Source organism: Artemia franciscana, chromosome 8, assembly GCF_032884065.1.
Source record: "Artemia franciscana chromosome 8, ASM3288406v1, whole genome shotgun sequence".
Taxonomy (NCBI): Eukaryota; Metazoa; Arthropoda; class Branchiopoda; order Anostraca; family Artemiidae; genus Artemia; species Artemia franciscana.
In genome coordinates this window covers 51951723-51973930 of record NC_088870.1, presented here as the reverse complement: position 1 = coordinate 51973930, position 22208 = coordinate 51951723, and the positions used below count along the sequence as shown (strand labels likewise).

Genomic DNA, 22208 nt, shown 5'->3' with positions numbered 1-22208 from the left:
GTTTTTACGAGTCTCGGATTGTTAGTTACTTCACATTAAACACTACATCATTATTACGGCAGAAACTACATCAATAATTTATATACAAGAGACAGGGCCATATCCAGGATTTTTTCGGGGGGAGGGGGTACAAAGAATTAAAACACGCATCCAAAAATTTTTTTCATTTATTTTTGTTGCGTTTTTACGAGTCGGACAAAAATTTCGGGGGGGGGGGGTCCCTAGCTTCAATTCAAAAAAAAGTTATTTTACGAAAGAAATAAAAAAAAACTATCTATCTTTTCTCCTTGCGATATTCGGTCCCCCGGTATTGTATTAATATTAACAACAGAAAAATAGGCTCGAGAAGTTATGGGAAATGATGAGTTTTGTCGTTTCTTTGCTTTTTCAGTAATTACTGAAAGTATTACTTTCAGTAATGCTTCCTTTACCTTTACCTCTTTCAGTAATACTAATACTAAGTAACACAATGTTCAATTGGGAACTGATTTTTAATTCTTTGTCTATTTTTCAGCTTCCTATATCCCTTTTACCTGGACTAGGAGATAGTAAAGTAGATGTCGGGTAGTGTCCAAACCAAAATGTAGCATTGCCAATTGCAGCATCCCTCTTCATCTTCTCTAAAACAGCGAATCCTTCTGGACTAATAATACCAAAGAAATTGTATGGCTTAATAGTTCCAGGTTCGGTGGTTCCATCTACGGCAATGAAATTGACAGTATAACCTTGTTCTTTTGTCGTATACATATATGAATAACTGTGGAGGCGCCCCTGAGCAGAGTAGTTACGAAAGTAGTTGATGGAGCTGTTGCTACTTGGAACATTGAATGTATCTAAAAGCAAAGAAAAATAGTGAAATGTAGTTAAAAATTTAGAATAGCTAATAAAATAAATTAAACAACGCGATGAAGACAAGATTGACAAAATGGACGATGAATGCATAATATAAAGGTTACGCAACTTCTGATATCAATTAACTTACTGGTCAGAAAAATGACAACTTTTGCATTTAAGAATGGTCACTTTTAACTGCTTTTAGGTAGCGCATACCGAATATGCAATACATACTTACTTGATTTTGAAGGAAAACAGATACTGAGCTGTCCTTTCACACTTTTACCGTTACCGTTTTACCGTTACCGTTTTACACTTTTACCGTTACCGTCCATTACCGTTGGAATTGACCAGGCAACTGCACATATTCTGATAATTTATTCTTCTTTTGTCCACCAGGCATTTATTTCAGGGAGGTTCTGGTAAAAAGTTTTCCATGTTCATGATTTCTAATGAGTCTAGTACTTATTTGACTTATTTGACTTCTAATCAATCTAGTACTTATTTGACTTAGCATTCACATTTTGATCTATACTGCACTTATTTGATTTTGTAAAGGTTTTATTGCAAATTAGTCCTACAGATATTTGCTGCCCTTTTAAAGCCACAGCTATGTCTAATTCAAGCTCTAGCGTAGTTCCAGAATACAGTTATGGTCAATTATGATTAATTAGTATTTATTATTTGCGTTCCAAAATACCCCATAATACAAAATTTGCCAATTTTTTGTATTACAAGTGCAGAAAGAACTAAAATAGTACCCTCTTTTCGTTATTACGAGCATGTAAGTAGTGGATGGTAAAAACAGATACTTCAGGGAGGTTCTGGTAAAAAGTTTTCCATGTTCATGATTTCTAATGAGTTATTATCAAGTACTTATTTGACTTAGCATTCACATTTTGATCTATACTGCACTTAGCATTACTTACTTATTTGATTTTGTAAAGGTTTTATTACAAATTAGTCCTACAAATATTTGCTGCCCTTTTAAAGCCACAGCTATGTCTAGTTCAAGCTCTAGCGTAGTTCCAGAATACAATTATGGTCAATTATGATTAATTAGTATTTATTATTTGCGTTCCAAAATACCCCATAATACAAAATTTGCCAAGTTTTTGTATTACAAGTGCAGAAAGAACTAAAATGGTACCCTCTTTTCGTTATTACGAGCATATAAGTAGTTAAATCGCAGATATTAGCCATTTTAAGACGATGGTAAAAACAGATAGCTACTAACAGCTCACATGAAAATTAAGCTGTCTGAGGCCATCACAGCTGCGCACGCTCCTCTTCAACCCCAATATATTTAAAGCTTTACACTCCGAACTAGTAAGTTTTGCAGATATAGTTCGTTCCTTGGTCGTATTTCAGATGTTTGTATTTGCAAGTATTTATTCCTTTTGCCATTAGCCTTGCTATCAATTCACTTATAAACCATCACTTAACAACGTTAATGTAATGATGATTTTCTTTAAAATCGTTGTAATAATGATTTTTCAACGCTAACGTAATAAGAGAATTAACACAAAAGAACACTCCAATAAATATCCTAATTATATACTATTCTAAAAAATCACTATTTCTCTCTATTGTCACAGTCATCTTTTCATAGTTAGATTTTTCAGAAGAACACAATGAGCTAGGATGATACCTAGCTATAGATTAACTTGATAGACCATCACTTAACGTTAGAAATACCTTAAAATTTCAGAAATGCACAAATAATTTCACAGCACAATACATTCAGCTAAGATGACACTTAGGTATAATTCTTGCTATCGACTCACATGATGCAACCTGACTTAACCTTTAATTTTCAACCTTACAGTAATGATGAGAGAAATAACGTAAATGAACGTTCCAATAAATATCATTATTGATATTTTTATTATTTTATTTTTTATTATTAATATTATTGATAATTACATTTTATTCTAACAAGACACTGTTCCTTTCTGAAGGTGCAAAGCTTGGTCTTTGAGATTAAAAGCCACGATAATGACAGCGGCCAATTATGGCTCTGAGATATGGGTGTTTCAAAAATCATTGATTAAGTGAACAAATAAATAAATGAATTGAAAGAACAAAAATGAATAAATTCAAAAACGAAAGAACAAAGTCTTGAGAATTTCGGGTGCTTTAAAGTCGGATGTTGATAAGACCAAGTTGCTAGGAATAAATCGGGATGAAGAGGTAATATACGTAATGAGAAAATCGATCAAATTATATTCACCCCCCCCCCCAGATATCATTAAGTGGTTTTTTATAGATTTGTGTGAAGAAATACTTTATTAATGTTTTAGTTGAAGAAACTGGAAAACAACACCCTTTTCTCCCGATTTGTAATATCCGGAAAATAATCGAAAATCGGGAAATAATCGGGAAATAATATTTCCCGATTATGTATACTTCCTTAATGTTACCTTGTTAGGCAATAAGAAGATCAATTCTGGGTAGTATTATTAATGAAGATGGTGGATGTGTATATTTCCTTAAAGTTACCTTGTTAGGCAAGAAGAAGATAAATTATGGGTAGTATTATTAATAAACATTGTGGATGGGATGAAAATGTAAAAAGAAAATAGACTCGTAGCTTTGAAACTTATCTTCCTATCCTTCCAAACTTTTTTCAATTGTAGAAAAACGCCCTGCATCTCAGCTATTATAATTTTTACATATTCACCACATTCACTGTCTTTCAGGGCTTTGATTTATTCATCAGGTCTAAGTCTAGCAGAGCTAATGTAAAAATAAATAATAATGGAATTTATTCTTTAAAAAAAATTATTTGATGCTTTATATACTTTTTAAATGTGCTTTACATGCTTTATCTGCTTTGTATAATTTATACACACATTTAGTCTATATAATTAGTAAATAAAATAAACAATGTAACTTTTAATTAATAAATAAAATAAATAAAGAATAATAAAATTCACAAATTAAAATATCTAATTTTGGCCACACACAGCAGAATTTACATGTTCTATGCGCATACCAGTCAACAATATCAAAGTTAAAAATACTATTAAACTTACCATGATTTCCTCTAATATCAAGCCAAGCTTTTGTATGGTTTTTACACTTTCTGACACTATTTGAATATTGGCGCCATTCTTCTTCATATTGTTGGGACCCCATCGGTTGTTCTCTTGTTGCATCGGTCAAATCACCTTTAAGAAAAATCTTATTAAATATTAAGTTAAACTTAAATCAAACGTTCACTTCCAACAACATAATGTTATAAGCATATAATGCCAACATGTATAGAAAAAACTTTTCCCTTTTTCACACCGTTCATGGTAATTGATGGTATTATCATTCCATCAGAAAAGAGTACACAGCGACTCTTTCCAACAGAAGATTAAAAATGTAAAAATCATATTCTGGATTTAAAAAAGTCCATGATAAGAAGCAATTCTAAACATACAAAATTTATTGACATCAAAGTTACCCTTCAAAATTTTTAGCAAGACAAATGTGCACAAATAGAAAAAAATGGAAACACTACCAGGACGATTTTGATAAGAATTACTTCCATCAAATTTAACATGTCTGAGATTCTTATAGCGGAGGTTTTCAGGCGAGGTCCTTCAGAACAACATGGGGAGAAATTTCAGGAGAAATGCTCTTTGACACTGAACTAGAAAACCCATCTATATCTAAGGATATTGAAAAGGCTTAGTTTTTTTGTACACATTACATACTAAATTAAATCAACTTTAAAAATAGTATTCTGGATAAAAAAAAGAAATGAATTTCAAACATGCGAAATTCATTAAGATTACTATTTTTGCGCAGTAAGAAAAAAGAGCGGAAACAATACCGAAAAGGACGATTTTGAAAAAAATACCTCAATCAAAATCAACCAGTCTGAGAACTCTAAAGCGGAGGTTTCCAATGCGGAAACCTCATCTAAAGCGGAGGTTCTTCAGATCAATATGGAGAATAATTTCCGAAGAAATATTCTTTGACACTGAATTAGGAAACTCATTAACATCTAAGAACATTGAACAGCCTTTATTTTTTTTACACATCACATACTTTGGAAATCAAATCATCAAACGAATTACAACAATTCCGTTCCGAAATTAGTTTTGCAGCTATTAATTTAATTCTAAAATATTTCTAATTAATGTTTCTACTCCTAAAATAATACTAAGCCAACCAATCAATCACTTTGTTCATGCTAAAACACTAAAGGAAATCTGAAAAGTTAACAGACCCGAGAAGTTTGGCTTGTTGTGTGCCACATAATACAATAATTAATCACCGAAAGAGACAATCATGTTTGGGTTCCTGACTTATATTTGATGCATGCCTTATTACCCTGAAGTTGAAAGTAGGAATGAACAAAAAATAAATTTCACTAAATCAATTATTACTATAATTTAATTCCAATGATAATTAGGAAATAAAGTATGTGGTCTTTTCAACTAGCTTTGGATGCTAAGAATGATGGTCATAGCTTTTTTTATTATAAACAGCCTGTAATGAGGGTTTCTTACGTTTTCATAATCGAAATAAAAAGAAAATATTACAAACAACGAAATTTTTAATAAGACAGTGAACTTAGAACCAAAAAAAAACTTTCTGGTAAAGATAATAATAAAAACCCGAATAAATCGGTGTCACATCAAAAAAACTTTAACAATGAAGAAAAAATAAGAAAAAAAAGTGATGGTTACAGATGTTTTTGTTATTGATAGCCTATAATATAGGATCAGGGTTTCTTACGTTTTCATAATCGAAATAAAATGAAAATATTGAAAAACGGACGAAACCTTTAAAAAGACAGTGAACTTTGAACAAAAAAATCTTTCTTGTGCAAATAATAATAAAAACCCAAATAATTTGGTCTCATATCAGGAGACCTTTATCAATTTGAAAAAAAAATTGATGGTCACAGTTTTTTTTTTTTGCTATTGAACTTTGAAAAATAGTTCTTGTACTTTTTTGTACAATTAATAACAAAAATCCGAATAATTCGGCCTCACGTCAAGAAAACCTTTAACAATGATGAAAATATAGGGAAAAACATTAGTGTAATAAAGTTTCGATTCTCTTTCGTCGACGAAACGTATATGCCAGTTGAGAATCTGAAATAATCAGATTTTATTACTATTTCCTTTCCCACAGATTTTTTACAAATTTAGTATTTTCATTGAAAACGTTTTTTTTTGTATTTTCAAAAAAAAATTGAAAAAACACCGAAATTATCCCATAAATTTTAAAAAATACATTTTTGTCCGTCCCCTCTCCCAACATTATACCTGACACACACCTGACAGTGCTAGTCTTTATTTAAATGATAACAACGGAGATAGTAAAAATCAGGTCAAAGTAAGGTCAAATCAGGTCAAAGCCAGCCATTGCAGTTCTTAACATATTGGGTCAACCAAGAGAAATCCAATTCAATTTAAATATTTCACCAAGATTTATTGAACGATTCAATATATTTGACAATATATCTTTTTTTTTTCAAGAAACGTTTTTTCCTTTCATATATTTAAAGATTGCATCATTGACGTCAATTCGATGGGGGGTTATCCCCTTCCCCTAGATTTTGAAAAATATGTTTTTGGTATTTACATGTGAAAATGTCTCTTTGTGTTTTAATTGAAAATAGAATGAAAAAACAACAAAATTGATACATTTTAGCCCCTTCCCCCTAAATTTGTAGAACTGGCAGCACTAGATTGGGCAATAGAGCTGTATGTATACTGGATGAACTAATACATCTATCACACATTAAAAAGATTGCGTCTTGGTAGTTTTGATTATCAACTATCCCTTAATGCTTCTAACAGCAAACATTCTCACAGAAATTGATCATCAATTTTAGACTTAAATAGTAAATCATCTATCAATGCTTAATCTATACTTAATTAATGACTCACTGTAACGGGAAACCCTCTTCAAGTATTTAGACAGAATTTCTGATAGATTAAACATTCCACTCTGCTGCTGATTTTTTTTTTTTTTAGCGTAATAATACCTGTCTTCACTGGTTTGAAACAATTTCGGGGATTTCTAAGACATCAGATGGGGCTTGAGTGCCAGTATTTCTGGGTTTAGTGGAATCTTAAACCACCAAGGACAAAGAGAATGAAATCTGATTATCTGAATTGCTCATATGTATTAAAAATAAAAACTTGGAAAAACAAGGATACAATTTTTAATGAAAAAGACCTCCATATGCAGTTCCTAATAGTGGCGGGCACTGGATTGAAAAAAAATATGGATGAAAAAACATCAAAAACAAACTAAACATATATGACAACATGACAACGAACAACAAGACGTATTTTTCGGAATCTACGAGGATGGGTGATTTTCTTACTTCTTTTTTTTATTTCAATTTCTTCAATAAAACATCAAAAAGGGCATTTCTAAAAAAGAATACAGAAAAAAATGTATATGCCAGAATCGAAGGGTAAAATGCCCCCCGTCCCGCTAATTCAAGCCCCTTCAAGAAGAAAAAATATTTTGTTTTGATTTTCTTGGTACTTTAAGACGAAATGATTACATAGAAAGCCTTGTTTTCACTTGACCTTTTACAAACAAGGCAGGAAGCAAATTAGCCAATGAGAGTGCTAGCAAAATGATTTTGATTGAAAAAACATTTTTCTTGAGCTTCTATAGGTTGATTTGCCTATCACTTCAAACATTTAACTCCAAATGAAAAAAGAAGCTTAAAATCAACTGAAAATGCTCCAAAAAGGTAATTATTTACATATTTCGGCCAAATTTCAATACCCTTATCGTTTTCAAAAGTGGATACCCAAGAGGATTCTAAGTGGTAAAATTTTCTTTGATGGAGAAAAAGAAAAACAGTAGCTAAAACATTCTACTAATTCTTAAACATAGGCTAAAATTTAATATATGTTAATGAGGGAGAAAAACCTACAGCCTAACCACTCTGGATTTAATAATAAAAAAAAAAAAACTACCAAAAGCAGTTAAACTTACCAGACGCTATAACAACAGGGGGTTTAATAACTTTCAAATTTTCATCGCAAAATGTCCACAGGTCTGGTATCCGATTTGGGTCTCTGAAGATACTAATGTGAATGTCAGTTATCTAGAAAAAATGTAGAGTTATAATAAATGTATATACACACATATATATATATATATATATATATATATATATATATATATATATATATATATATATATATATATATATATATATATATATATACTGAAAACCCTGTGATATTATCCTTGAGAGAACACGAGTATCAGAACCCAATCAGTTCGATTTTCTACTCCGTCCGTTAGCTACATGATTATTGAGACTATGGTTAGTGAAGTTGTACTTCTGATATGCATCACACAAGATCTAACACTGGAGTAATTTTGTACCAAAGAAGTTTGTATTAAGCTTGCAGAATCGGTAAATGTGACGTTTGAGAAGTTAAAACAGGACTGTGAGGAAAATCCTTTATCCCGAGCTCAAGTTTTCACTGACACAAAGCATTTTTCGAATGTAGAATAAATTGTGAAGATGAACAACGATAAGGAAGGTCCTCAAATTCGATAACCGGCGAAAACATCGAACGGGTCAAAACCCTTGTGACATCAGACCGTCGTTTAACATTAAGAGTATTGAGTAAACAATTAAATTGGAACATATTCACAGTTCATCAAATTTTGAGTGAACGTTTGCATATGCAAAAATAATGTGCCAACATGTTGCGAAAAAACCTCTCAATTGGGCAGAAGGACATGTGAAAAGCATGTGTCTTGATCTTATGGACAAAATAACTAATGAGCAAGATTTTTTTTAATCGTGTGATCACAGGTGATGTAACATGGATTTTGGAATACATCCCTGAGACCATGACACAAAGTAAGGTGTGGCACACTCCAAACTCCCCTCGACCAAAGAAAGCACGAATGATCAAATCGAATATCAAATCAATCCCCCCCTCCCCGATATTAAATGATCTATTACTTTCCTCCTGATTTTCGTTATTCTTTATATAACTATTTGTTGTTTTAAAGTAAATCCAAAGTGGTTAGGTTTTAGGTTTTTCTCCCTCATTAGCCTGTATTGAATTTTAGCACTATTTTTTCGTTTTAACTGTTCTCCCTTCAACATTTGAGCTAAAATAATTCTATGCACGTTGGTTTAATTTCAAAGGCACGGATAAAAAAAAAATATGTGATCTATATGGCGTTTAAGAATTTTTTTGTTTACTCTCAGCTTTTTTGTGATGTTATGTTTTACCTTGTATACAGGGATAATTTATTTGTATATATATCAATATAGTTTTGTTTCCAACGAAGACAAGCTACCAAAAAAGGAAGTATAGCAACAAGGTCTAATTTTGCTGTCAAATGGTTGAAAAACTAGCACATTACATCATCTATCCGCAATAAATGTCAATTCATTTTTATGAAATGATTTTTTTCAACAGTCAACATTTTCCAACAGATTTTTATGTTGGTGAATTGGTGAAATTTGATGAACTGTGATTATAATCAAATTTAATTGTTCACTCAACATTCTTAATGTTAAACGACGGTCTGATGTCACAAGGGTTTTGACCCGCTCGATGTTTTCGCCGGTTTTCGAATTTGAGGATCTTCCTTATCGTTGTCCATCTTCACCATTTTTTCTGCCTTCGAAAAATGCTTTTTTAACTGAAAAAACTATCCTCTAAATTTGTAACTTTTAATAAGTTGAGCTGGGGAATATAACAATTTTGAATTTTTTGTGCGAAGGTATTATCCTGAATAATGGTTATCCTGTAATTGTAAGTTTACAAGTGGTCTTGTAATCCTCCTTGCTACTACATCGTACTAAATTATAATTTGATACAACTAAACAAAAACTAAAGCTTTCTTCATCTCTGAACTAAAACCAGCTCAAAACTAGAAAATTCGGGATTAGATTGAACTTAGACTCTTTAAGTACCTATTAATGGAAAGCCATCAACAGAAATCGTAGGTGACAATGGAAAGAAACCCAATTCGTATGTATTATACAAGAAATAGAAATAGGATTCAACTGTTAAAATAATACTGTTACACATTATCGTTATTGTTATCAAACAGTTCGTGGTAACGAACTGTAGTAAGGAGCGACCCGGCTCAAAAGAATCGCATTTTAATGCTGATTTCAAATATATAAGTTTCATCAAGTTTAGTCTTACCCATCAAAAGTTACGAGCCTGAAAAAATTTGCCTTATTTTAGAAAATAGGGGAAAACAACCCCTAAAAGTCACAGAATCTTGACGAAAATCACACCATGAGATTCAACGTATCAGAGAACCTAATTGAAGAAGTTTCAAGCTCCTATCTACAAAAATGAGGAATTTTGTATTTTTTGTCAGAAGGCAGATCACGGATGCGTGTTTATTTGTTTGTTTTTTTTGTTTTTTTTTTCCCAGGGGTGATCGTATCGAGCCAGTGGTCCTAGAATCTTGCAAGAGGGCTCATTCTAACGGAAATGAAAAGTTCTAGTGCCCTTTTTAAGTGACCAAAAAAATTGGAGGGCACCTAGGCCCCCTCCCACGCTAATTATTTTCCCAAAGTTACCAAATCAAAATTCTGAGATAGCCATTTTATTCAGCGTAGTCAAAAAACCTTATAACTATGTCTTTGGGGACGACTTACTCCCTCACAGCCCGAGGGGCCACAAGTTACAAACTTTGACCAGTGCTTACATATAGTGATGGTTATTTGGAAGTGTACAGACGTTTTCAGGGGGATTTTTAGGTTGTGGGGGGGTGATAAGAGGGGGATATGTTAGGGGAACTTTCCTTGGAAGAATTTATCATAGGGGAAGAAAATTTTCATGAAGGGAGCGGAGGATCTTCTAGCACTATTAAAAAAAAAAAAAATGAAAAAATAAATATGAAAAAGATTTTTTCAACTCAAAGTGAAGAGAAGCATTAAAACTTAAAAAGAACAGAAATTATTACGCATATGATGGGCTCACCTCCTCCTAATACCTCGCTCTTTACGCTAAAGTATTCTTAGTAATTTAAACTATTTATTCTACGGTTTTTGTGATTCAGGGGTCATTCTTAAGAAATTGGGACAAAATTTACGCTTTAGTGTAAAGAGCATAGGGGTAAACCCCTTCATATACGTAATAAAAACATGAGAATACAGAAGTTCGTTACGTAAGCTAATTTGTAAGTTACGTATATCTTTTACTAATAAAAAACATTCGTAAAAAATTAAAAGTTATAATTGCCTTTTTAAGTAACCAAAAAATCGAAGGGCAACTATGCCTCCTCCCCCGCTCCTTTTTTTCTGTTTTGTACTCTTTTAAGGTTTTTTACTGTTTTAAAAAGTAGAGTTAAGAGAAAGAGTCAAACTTTAGCGTAAAGACCGGGGCGTTGATGAGGAAGCAGCCCCTTTCATATACGAAGTAATTTCTGTTCGTTTTAAGGTTTAATGTCGCTCCTTACTTTCCGTTAAAAAAACTTATTTTTTTATATTTAATTAAATATAGGACACACGTTATTCAATTATGCGGAAGATCTAAATTTCAGTAGGTCGCTACCTCAAATTGAAGAGAATTATAAACTTTTGAGTTAAAAATGTGCCTGTATAGGCCTGAAGTCATAAGAAGTGGTAAAGTTTTACAGCAATATTTGATCATCGGTCACTAAGTCTAGTGCTACGTGATAATTTAATCATTCTGTACCTATTAATCGTTTTTTAGGTACTCAGATATCCTCAGAATTAAAAAGTGCTCACGCAGCGCTTCTTAAATCTTTTATTTCCACGATTAGAAGCCCGTATGGAACATCTATAGCCGTGTCGCCTTTATAACGCTTTTGGTTTCACACATTGCCTTTTTGGAGGCTGTTTATAGAGAAAGATAAAATTACTCGTAGTTTTTTTTACACGTACTAGAAGTTTTTGCAAGGAATTCAAATTTGGAGTCGTAAGCGAACTTATAGATTACGAATACCGTAATCGAATACCGTAATACGAATACCGTAATCGAACTACCTGAACAGTCTCCGTACATTCGTACGGTTGATACCTTTTCGTGAGTTTCTGGATCCGAATCACCGTGTATTAAATACAATTTTGTGGGTCGTTGTGTATATACAGGCTATTTTTGTTGTTTATTTTTCTTTGTAACCCATAGTGCAATATTTTTACGTTTCTAGTGAGGAACGAAAGTTACTAGCGCTTTGGACTACAGCATAACATACTTCCCTTAATGTCACCTGATCCGGTCGGGATTTAAAATAAGAGCTCTGAGACACGATGTCCTTCCAAACATCAAATTCATTAAGATCCGATCACCTGTTCGTAAGTTAAAAATACCTCCTTTTTTCTAATTTTCCGATTCAACCCTACCAAGTGTCATAAAAGCATAAATAAAAAAAGGTTATCTGTTTGTGTCTGAGCTATTTTCTCAAGCTCCTGTTTTTCAAAAACCAAACACAAAAAAAATGAAAAAAAGGTTATCTGTTTGTGTCTTTGCTATTTTCTGCTTTTCTGTTTCTAAAAGCCAAATAGAGAAATAAAAATATCCTAAATAAAAATGCTACCTGTCTTAGCTGTTTTCTGCTGGTTTTGTAGGCAAAACACAAAACCGAAACAATTTTATTTTTATTCAGTGGACTTTAACCTTATAATGCTTTTCAGACGTTGTGGTAACGTTGAATACTGACATAGTTCAGAATTAAACGGTCCTCAAGTGATTATAATGATAATAAGTTTTCTTGCAGAGAGAGCCCAAGAGCTATGACAATAAAAAACAAAAATAAAATTCACTTCTAAATAATTGATATTACATAAGCAAAGAAAAACGCAAAGCACAAAAACCTACTTTTGGGTTCCATTGTCAGTCTGAAAAATTGTCCCAAGTTGGCAAAAAACCCATTACTCATTATATTCATTGGGCATCTGTTACCGAATCTACACTCTCCATACATTTTATTTCGCAATTCATTCAACTCTTCGCACTAATAGATCACACGACTTACACTTTTATCTATACTTATATAAGCTCAGATAGATACTTATATAAAGCTCTTATAGATACAGTGATACAAACGCATGTGATCCTCTGGTCCAACGCGTCAAACCTCAAACGACAACAACAACAATGAATGGTCCACTACAAATCGTGCAATTTGATGGGTTGTAATATGACATCCATATAGACTTCATAAAATAGGCTAGAAGATTTGTGAACAAAAAGCTAAACACCTAAACCGTTAGTCAAAAAATTTGAATTAAAAGACACAAATTCAATCTTAAAATTACTGGAATATTGTCAAATACGAATGACATAATGCCAGACGATTTACAAGTCATCTGATTATATATCCGTTTGCCTTCATTTAAAACCCTAATACTCCTTGTTACTCCCGTCCTAATTCCCAGCCCTGCAAAACCTCATGCTGACCCTCCTCCTTCCATTTTTTTTTAAATTGATCACACCATACGTAAGGATCACCGCTCAGAAGATGATAAACTGACACCAAGATAGGTTTTAGTTAATATTTGGAGACTTTTAAAGACTAGTTTACACAAAAAAAAGCCACCTAGGCAATATGAAAGATTTTACAATTGCTTTGAAATCAGCTCACAGCATCATGGGTGCACTTGAAAACCTAGTTAGGGAGAGAATAGTACCAGAAATCTCAGCTTTGGGGAAGGGGTCAAGGAGCACATAACTTTCACCCTTGAAAAAATCCATAAGCCAGCAAAATACCATATTAAATTACCCATTACCCATATTAACTAACAGCACTATGAATGCACTTGAAAAAATCCATAAGCCAGCAAAATACCATATTAAATTACCCATTACCCATATTAACTAACAGCACTATGAATACACTTGAAAAAATCCATAAGCCAGCAAAATACCATATTAAATTACCCATTACCCATATTAACTAACAGCACTATGAATGCACTTGAAAAAATCCATAAGCCAGCAAAATACCATATTAAATTACCCATTACCCATATTAACTAACAGCACTATGAATGCACTTGAAAAAATCCATAAGCCAGCAAAATACCATATTAAATTACCCATTACCCATATTAACTAACAGCACTATGAATGCACTTGAAAAAATCCATAAGCCAGCAAAATGCACTTGAAAAAATCCATAAGCCAGCAAAATACCATATTAAATTACCCATTACCCATATTAACTAACAGCACTATGAATGCACTTGAAAAAATCCATAAGCCAGCAAAATACCATATTAAATTACCCATTACCCATATTAACTAACAGCACTATGAATGCACTTGAAAAAATCCATAAGCCAGCAAAATACCATATTAAATTACCCATTACCCATATTAACTAACAGCACTATGAATGCACTTGAAAAAATCCATAAGCCAGCAAAATACCATATTAAATTACCCATTACCCATATTAACTAACAGCACTATGAATGCACTTGAAAAAATCCATAAGCCAGCAAAATACCATATTAAATTACCCATTACCCATATTAACTAACAGCACTATGAATGCACTTGAAAAAATCCATAAGCCAGCAAAATACCATATTAAATTACCCATTACCCATATTAACTAACAGCACTATGAATGCACTTGAAAAAATCCATAAGCCAGCAAAATACCATATTAAATTACCCATTACCCATATTAACTAACAGCACTATGAATGCACTTGAAAAAATCCATAAGCCAGCAAAATACCATATTAAATTACCCATTACCCATATTAACTAACAGCACTATGAATACACTTGAAAAAATCCATAAGCCAGCAAAATACCATATTAAATTACCCATTACCCATATTAACTAACAGCACTATGAATGCACTTGAAAAAATCCATAAGCCAGCAAAATACCATATTAAATTACCCATTACCCATATTAACTAACAGCACTATGAATGCACTTGAAAAAATCCATAAGCCAGCAAAATACCATATTAAATTACCCATTACCCATATTAACTAACAGCACTATGAATGCACTTGAAAAAATCCATAAGCCAGCAAAATGCACTTGAAAAAATCCATAAGCCAGCAAAATACCATATTAAATTACCCATTACCCATATTAACTAACAGCACTATGAATGCACTTGAAAAAATCCATAAGCCAGCAAAATACCATATTAAATTACCCATTACCCATATTAACTAACAGCACTATGAATGCACTTGAAAAAATCCATAAGCCAGCAAAATACCATATTAAATTACCCATTACCCATATTAACTAACAGCACTATGAATGCACTTGAAAAAATCCATAAGCCAGCAAAATACCATATTAAATTACCCATTACCCATATTAACTAACAGCACTATGAATGCACTTGAAAAAATCCATAAGCCAGCAAAATACCATATTAAATTACCCATTACCCATATTAACTAACAGCACTATGAATGCACTTGAAAAAATCCATAAGCCAGCAAAATACCATATTAAATTACCCATTACCCATATTAACTAACAGCACTATGAATGCACTTGAAAAAATCCATAAGCCAGCAAAATACCATATTAAATTACCCATTACCCATATTAACTAACAGCACTATGAATGCACTTGAAAAAATCCATAAGCCAGCAAAATACCATATTAAATTACCCATTACCCATATTAACTAACAGCACTATGAATGCACTTGAAAAAATCCATAAGCCAGCAAAATACCATATTAAATTACCCATATTAACTAACAGCACTATGAATGCCCTTGAAAATCCAATTTGTAGAGAACGATACCCAAAATATTGGCCTTAGGGGAAGAGGTCTAAAAACACATTAGTTTTATCATTAGAATAATCCGTGAGCCAGCAAAATGTAACATTGAAAGTATTTCGGACATTGGCCTATACTTAAAGTGGATTTCTGGGTGTACCTAGAGTGTTACATACCAATTCCAGATAAGTTTACCTGAACAAAGTAAAAGAGTGACCCTTTTCTATTTCCCAGAATTTCACCATCTTTGACTTCTCTATCATGGATTGGATTAGTGTGAACCTTCAAAGCAGCTATAATTCTGGCCAGAAGAATACCAACTATGGCTAACAGGCAGCAAAATGCTACCTGCAGTTGCATATCTGCAGAGACTCCTTTCTTGAGAAATTACTTAAATTGAGCAATCTGAATTATTATTTTCCTGAAAACAAAAATAACGGTTTAGCTAAATAGTGTCTAATAGGGATTGGACCCAATACTAGGTCCTACAAAAACGTGGACAAAAAAATCATAGAGTATTTATACATGGAACAACATTCAAGTTGATTAAATTGGCTCCAAAAAAAGGAGGAGACACAAGAATGCAAATTATCAGCTTCCTGCTAATCATGAAAATTGTTTAGCAATATTAATGAAATTTCTAAAAAAAATAAAAGGATTTTTACTTGCATATTTTAGTCTTTTTTACCTAGAGTATTTCAAATATAGGCTACAAAAAGATTAGTGAGCAACAAATATGTCACTTAATTTCTTAGAATCAAGAAAGTCCATTTGGTAAAATATAATTTAGGTATTTTCACTGAAAGTACAATTTTGTGGACCTTCATTAAAAAAAAATCCCCCTCCCCCAAGAATTTGGTAAATTGATGTCTAAAAAGCTCTAAAAAAAACGGAAAGGGTACTAGAACTTTTAATTTCTATTTGAATGAGTCCTTCACAATATTCTAGGACCACTGGGTTGATACAATCGCTTCTGAGGAAAAAAAAACAACAAACAAATAAACACACATTTGTGATCTTTCTTCTGGCAAAAAAAATAAAAAATTCCATATTTTTGCAGATAGGAGCTTGAAACTACTACAGTAGGGTATTCTGATATACTGAATCTGATGGTGTAATTTTTGCCAAGGTTCTGATACTTTTAGGGAGTGTTTCCCCTTTTTCTAAAAAAAACTGGCAAGTAGCCCTTAATTGGTAGAACTAAACTTAATGAAACTTATATATTTTAAATCAGTATAATAAGCCAATTCTTTGATATATCTACTGGTATCAAAACACCGTTTTTTAGAGTTTTGGCTGCTATTGAGCCAGGCTGCTCCTTGCTTACAGATTGTTACCACAAACTGTTTGATCATGTTTAGTTAAGAATATGTCATGCACAAGAGTGTTACCATAAAAAAAAACTAATGAATCAGACACAGATTTAGGCAAGAGGCTTGTTTATTTAGTAAATTTATCCACGTTTAAATTAATTTCCTAGCTATATTATGAGTCTAATCACTTGATGTACCATTTCTATAATGAGCAAGGCCTCCTAGGCCCCTAACAGGAGTAAAAAAAAACAACTTTGAACAAAGTTAGCTGAATTTATGACTTTTTTAGTTGACTTAATTCAGCATTGTAAACCAATTATTGTTCAGAGATAAGCATAAAAGGTAATGCAAACCCATAAAATCAAAAAATAACTTCAATATAGCCTAAGACTATGTCCAGCCCTATTAGAGGGGCTGAAGTGTAAAATTCTCGATGAGGGGCTTTTGTCTATCTTGGAAATTAGTTGAGTTAGCTCAAAGAAACTTTCATGTTCATATCCAGAGCCTCAATGATGTCCTAAGAAGACATTCTTGAGTATATATCTCCTCCCTTTCCCTCTCAAAAGGGCAATCACCTTTGGCAATCTTTATGTTACAAGAGTGTAACCTCAAGAAATAGATCTAATGGCATGTAACCTTAAGAAATAGATCTTGTACACAAACGAGGTATGAAGAATGTGTATTATGCCTCACACCTTGGCTCAATCATGACTGGCTTTCACCTTACTTTCAAAATTTGTAAACACAATTTTTCTGTATATTACAAAGTAGAAATTATTTTCTTAACATGTTTCCTTCTCAACAGCCTCAATTCTAGGCTTAGCCTAGAATTAACCTTAGAAAAATAAGAAAAAATCTTGTAGAGTTGATGGGGAGCCAATGACTCAATTGCATCCCATTCTGTCTTCCATGGTTTAATGGACCAATGTTGTCAATAACAATCTTAAAGACATAAGTAGAGGGAGGAATGACAGCAGTATCAAGAAGATTGTTCCAATAGGAAATAGCTCTCTTGGAGAGGAAGTGGTTGCAGGCTCTGGTATCAGCCCTCTTCTAAGACAACTTCTTACTATGCCTTACTGTCTTGGAGAATTAATCAAATTGAAAGGGCTTTATACAGGAGACAATTCCTTACTTTGTAATTCTTACTTCATAATATACAGAAAAATTGTAGTTAACAATGGTGAAAAGGGCTTTTACCATTACAATCTTGAAAATACATAGTTTTCAACACAATTTAGCTAAAATGAAAGTGAATGCACCACTAGATGCTTTTTTATATCCTTCTATATTTTATTAATTTCTTATGGTGGAAATTACATTTCAAACCCATAAAGCAATAAAATGACTCATTACAGCCTATAATAGCCAAAAGTTTAGAAACAAAATTCAAATAAAAAAACTGGCTAGTGAGAAAAATTTTTTATTTGTAGCTGATCCAGTATGGTAATCTTCATTTCCATTAGTCTTAATAGTAAAATATTATTATAAAAACAAATTTGCAGAAATTTTCAAAAATACATGACTTTTGATGTGATTTAATCTTTGAGGAGTTTTGGGCTATTTTAAAAACTCCAGCAAGTTTGATTTCAGAATAACTTGTGACTATTAAGACTAAGAAAAATGATATTTACCATTCCTGAATCATCTACAAATGGCAATTTTTCTCACTAGACATTAAAAAAAATGTCTTAAACCCTTGGTTACAATGAAAAGTTTTAACTTTTAGGGCCTTATTATGGGCTCAAAATGTAATTTAACCCTAGAAGCAGTCATTAAATCATGCAAGAGCATAAATAAAAGGCATCAAGTGATGTGCCCACTTAAATCCTAGCCAAATTATGTTGAAAACTGAAAATTTACCAATATTTTTATCATTAGACAGTTTATTTGGAAAATATTTTCTTTGAAAACACATTCTTTGACTTCTGGTTAGGCTACTGAGGGCTGTTTCAAGCCCTTTGACAGCTCAGAATATATTTTCTCTAAGAAGCAACTACTGAATTTGGTAAGAAGCCAACATGAAACCTCAGCACCTCAAGGTACAGCAAGTTACTCAAGTTACAACATACAGCACCTCAAGTTATTAGGCTATCTTAAAGTGCAGCTATAAGCAATCTAATTATTTTTTGTCAAGCTCCAGAATGGAGACTTGAGTTATAAAGTTCATTAGTGACCATGTTCTGTAGCATTGTAACTGAGTTTACACTCTCTGGAGGACCAACAAACATCTAGCCTTTGCTTGAAAACATCAACAGATTCAGCAGTAGCTATTTTGGTAAAATTCTAGTTGATTGACTTCTTGCTATCTCAGAAAGGGTTTAGGTTAGGAAAATGGAACTTCCAGGGATGGGTCTACAGGCTGAAGTATGTCCTGGGGAAGGTATTTTGAAGTACCCACTTCTACTCCTTCTTCCTCTAGGAGGCCTTGACCTTTGATGACCTTCAAAAATATGTCTGTTATAAAAGTGAAATTGGTAAAATTCTAGTTAATTTACTTCTTGCTATCTTGGAAAGGGTTTAGGTTAGGAAAATGAAACTTTCAGAGATGGGTCTACAGGCTAAAGTATGTACTGGGAAGGTATTTTAAAGTACCCACCTCCACTCCTTCTCCCTCTAGAGGACTCTAAAATTTGCCTACATGATAGGTCTATACCTATTAAAATTTTGACAAAACAACATTTTACTTTAATTTTTAGTTACTAGCTGTGTTTTCTCTGCCTTTAGTTCTGAAAATGCAATTCCTGTTATTTGAGTATAATTTTAAGTCATATCAATGTTTTTTTTCAAAATTTAGGAAATGTATTTGTATATCTTTAAAACCTTATAAAATGGAATTGAGCAAAGTTATGAAGCTGAAAACAATTTTGTTGTACTTCAATTAAGCAGAAGATCTATTTAGCAAGGTTTCACTTTTATAACACAAATATTTTTAGATGTCACCAGAGGTCAGGGCCCTCTAGAAGGAGAAGGAGTAGAAGTGGGTACTTGAAAATACCTTCCCAGGATATACTTTAGCTTGTAGACCCATCCCTGAAAGCTTCATTTCCCTAACCTAACCCCTCTCTGAGATGGCAAGAAGTCACTCAACAAAAATTTTACCACCATTTCATTAGATAGTTTGTTCCAACTTTTGTTATTACATAATGAAAAGCTTTGAGTGCAGACTCTAGATATTGTAGACTGCTTGACAAGTTTCAGCTGATGACCTCTAGTTCTTGAGTTGCCACCAACAGTAGGGAATAATTCTGGGAAAGTATTAGCCCTCAATCTGTTCACTTTCTTCCTAGTTAAATTATTTAAATATGTATACATCCACCCATTAGCCTAGCCTATTTAGAAAATTACTATATCAGATTATTTAATTAAACTTCATCCCAATTCTCTTTTTATATTGGTTAAGATTTTTTCAAAATTTGAAAAATAAATTTTTGTGCAATGAATTCACTTTCATTGCTGTCAAAAAGTTTATTCAGAGAATTACCTAATTCCAGATTTTTTGGTTTATTTCCCTACAGATTTTGATAATTAAAATATTTCTATACAGGTAGGATCATTTTAAGAATTTATAGTTAGTACTGCTCTCGCTATAAAAAGAATAGGTATTGTATTTTGTTTAATATTGTATTTTACTTTTATTTATTGCTTTTATTTCTCAAAAAATAATATTTCTGAGTAAATTAGAGCCTGATACGCTTTGTGTAGGCATCATTACTCTTGTACTAAAAAAAGGATACAAAACCAAAGCTCCCTTAGAGTGTATCTCATACCATGAATACCTGTTCTCTGTAAGATTAATATAAAAAACTTTTTCCACAAGAAAAGTAAAGAACTCTATTAACGCTAGAATTAGCAAAAATAAAGTCAAATAATCTTCCAAGCGTAAAACTACCATAAATCACTATCAATAAATAAATGAAACTTAAACCGAACAGAAATTACAATAAATAGCCGAGTCAAATTCAAGACCAGCAAAAATTAATAATAGTGGGGCTGATAACCCTCATGCATTCTCGAGACCAGAACACAATTTGGGCTTTACTGAGAAAAAAACAACAACAGACAAATGACCGTCGATTTTCAGTTAAAATTGACATATACTGATAATTTTGTGTTAAGATTTTGATAATTTTCCATTTATGAAAGTAAAAAGGTGAAAACAATTCAAAAGTATCTAGTTTTCAGCAAAGCGCAAATTGTGTTTTAGTCTTAAAATTTTGATTAGATGTGTTTTGGTAATGATGGGCCTGTTGGGGGGGGGCTTGTTGCCTTCCAATTATTTTTACTAATAAATGGGTACAAGCCCTTCTAATTACCAATTGAATGAGCCCTTTTCGAAGTTTCTGCGACAACAAATGGCCATCTCGAGATTTCTATCAGATGCATTACGGTAAAGTTCGAGGTTTGGGGTGTATCAGCCCTCCAATCACTCTGAATTTTAAAAAGGGCAATGGAAATTCTGATTACCAGTCCAAAGACCCTCCCTCCGAAGTTTATACGATCACCATTTCTATATATACGCCCCAAGACTTGTCCTGAGGGCTGAGGGGGGGGGGGGTTGTCATCCTCAATGACATTATTTCTGGTCCTTTCAGTTACGTTGAACAAAACGACTATCTCAAAATTTTGATTGAATGTGCTTGTGGAAATTGTGGACGTGGGAGGGGTTAATCGCCCTCCAATCCCTTTCGACTGATAAAAAGGGCAATCGAATTAATTTCCTTTCAATTTCCAATCGAATTAGCCCTTTTCGAAGTTTCTACGACAACTCCTTTGATACGAAGTCCCCTGGCTTAAGCAAATAATACATTGTGCCCACATCGCTCTTACTTTGGCAGCACTATTGCACTGCCTGTGATTTTAGAATTGCTTGTCATCGAACCTATCAATTACAGTGCCTTTGTTTTCTTAGTGATATCCGAGTTGGTTTCAAAATGGGATGTAGCAGAGAGCACGCTTATTACCTTTTACGTAATCTGATTCTTAATTCTGATAGAATTTTTGAACTTGATTTTATTTCCCTGTCACCCGAAGCCCAACCAATTGCTATTGAGTGCATTTAATAGTAGTTTCGACAGGTCTATTGTTATTCCTTTACGTAAAAAGAGGCAACTTACTAGCATTGCTTTTAGTAGAGAGCTATGAGCCTTCAATGTAGGATTCCTTTTTTCCCGGCCACTTTATATCAAAAGTGTAGTCAAGAAATCTTGGAACAGCTTAATTCGTCGAAAATTGAAAGTTCCAGTGCGTTTTTAAGGGTCAACGTAATTGGTGTGCATTCACCCCCTCACATTCCCTTTTTGTTATCCCCCCCCATCCCCACCCTTGTCGGATATGAACTGTGAGTA

At 32.8% G+C, this 22208-nt stretch overlaps 1 protein-coding gene across 1 annotated transcript in view; it reads right to left on the bottom strand.

Annotated features, from left to right (window-relative positions):
* The window catches only part of LOC136030548 (transmembrane protein 62-like), a 100889-nt gene extending 80496 nt beyond the window's left edge, over positions 1-20393 (bottom strand). Inside the window, exons 1-5 of the mRNA XM_065709599.1 lie at positions 20345-20393; positions 15743-15968; positions 7807-7918; positions 3873-4007; positions 534-833 (exon numbers count right to left, since the gene is read on the bottom strand). Coding sequence (XP_065565671.1) covers positions 534-833; positions 3873-4007; positions 7807-7918; positions 15743-15907 — 712 coding nt within the window. The 5' untranslated portion in view covers positions 15908-15968; positions 20345-20393. The remainder of the gene's footprint in view (positions 1-533; positions 834-3872; positions 4008-7806; positions 7919-15742; positions 15969-20344) is intronic.
* Between the last annotated feature and the right edge of the window lie 1815 nt (positions 20394-22208).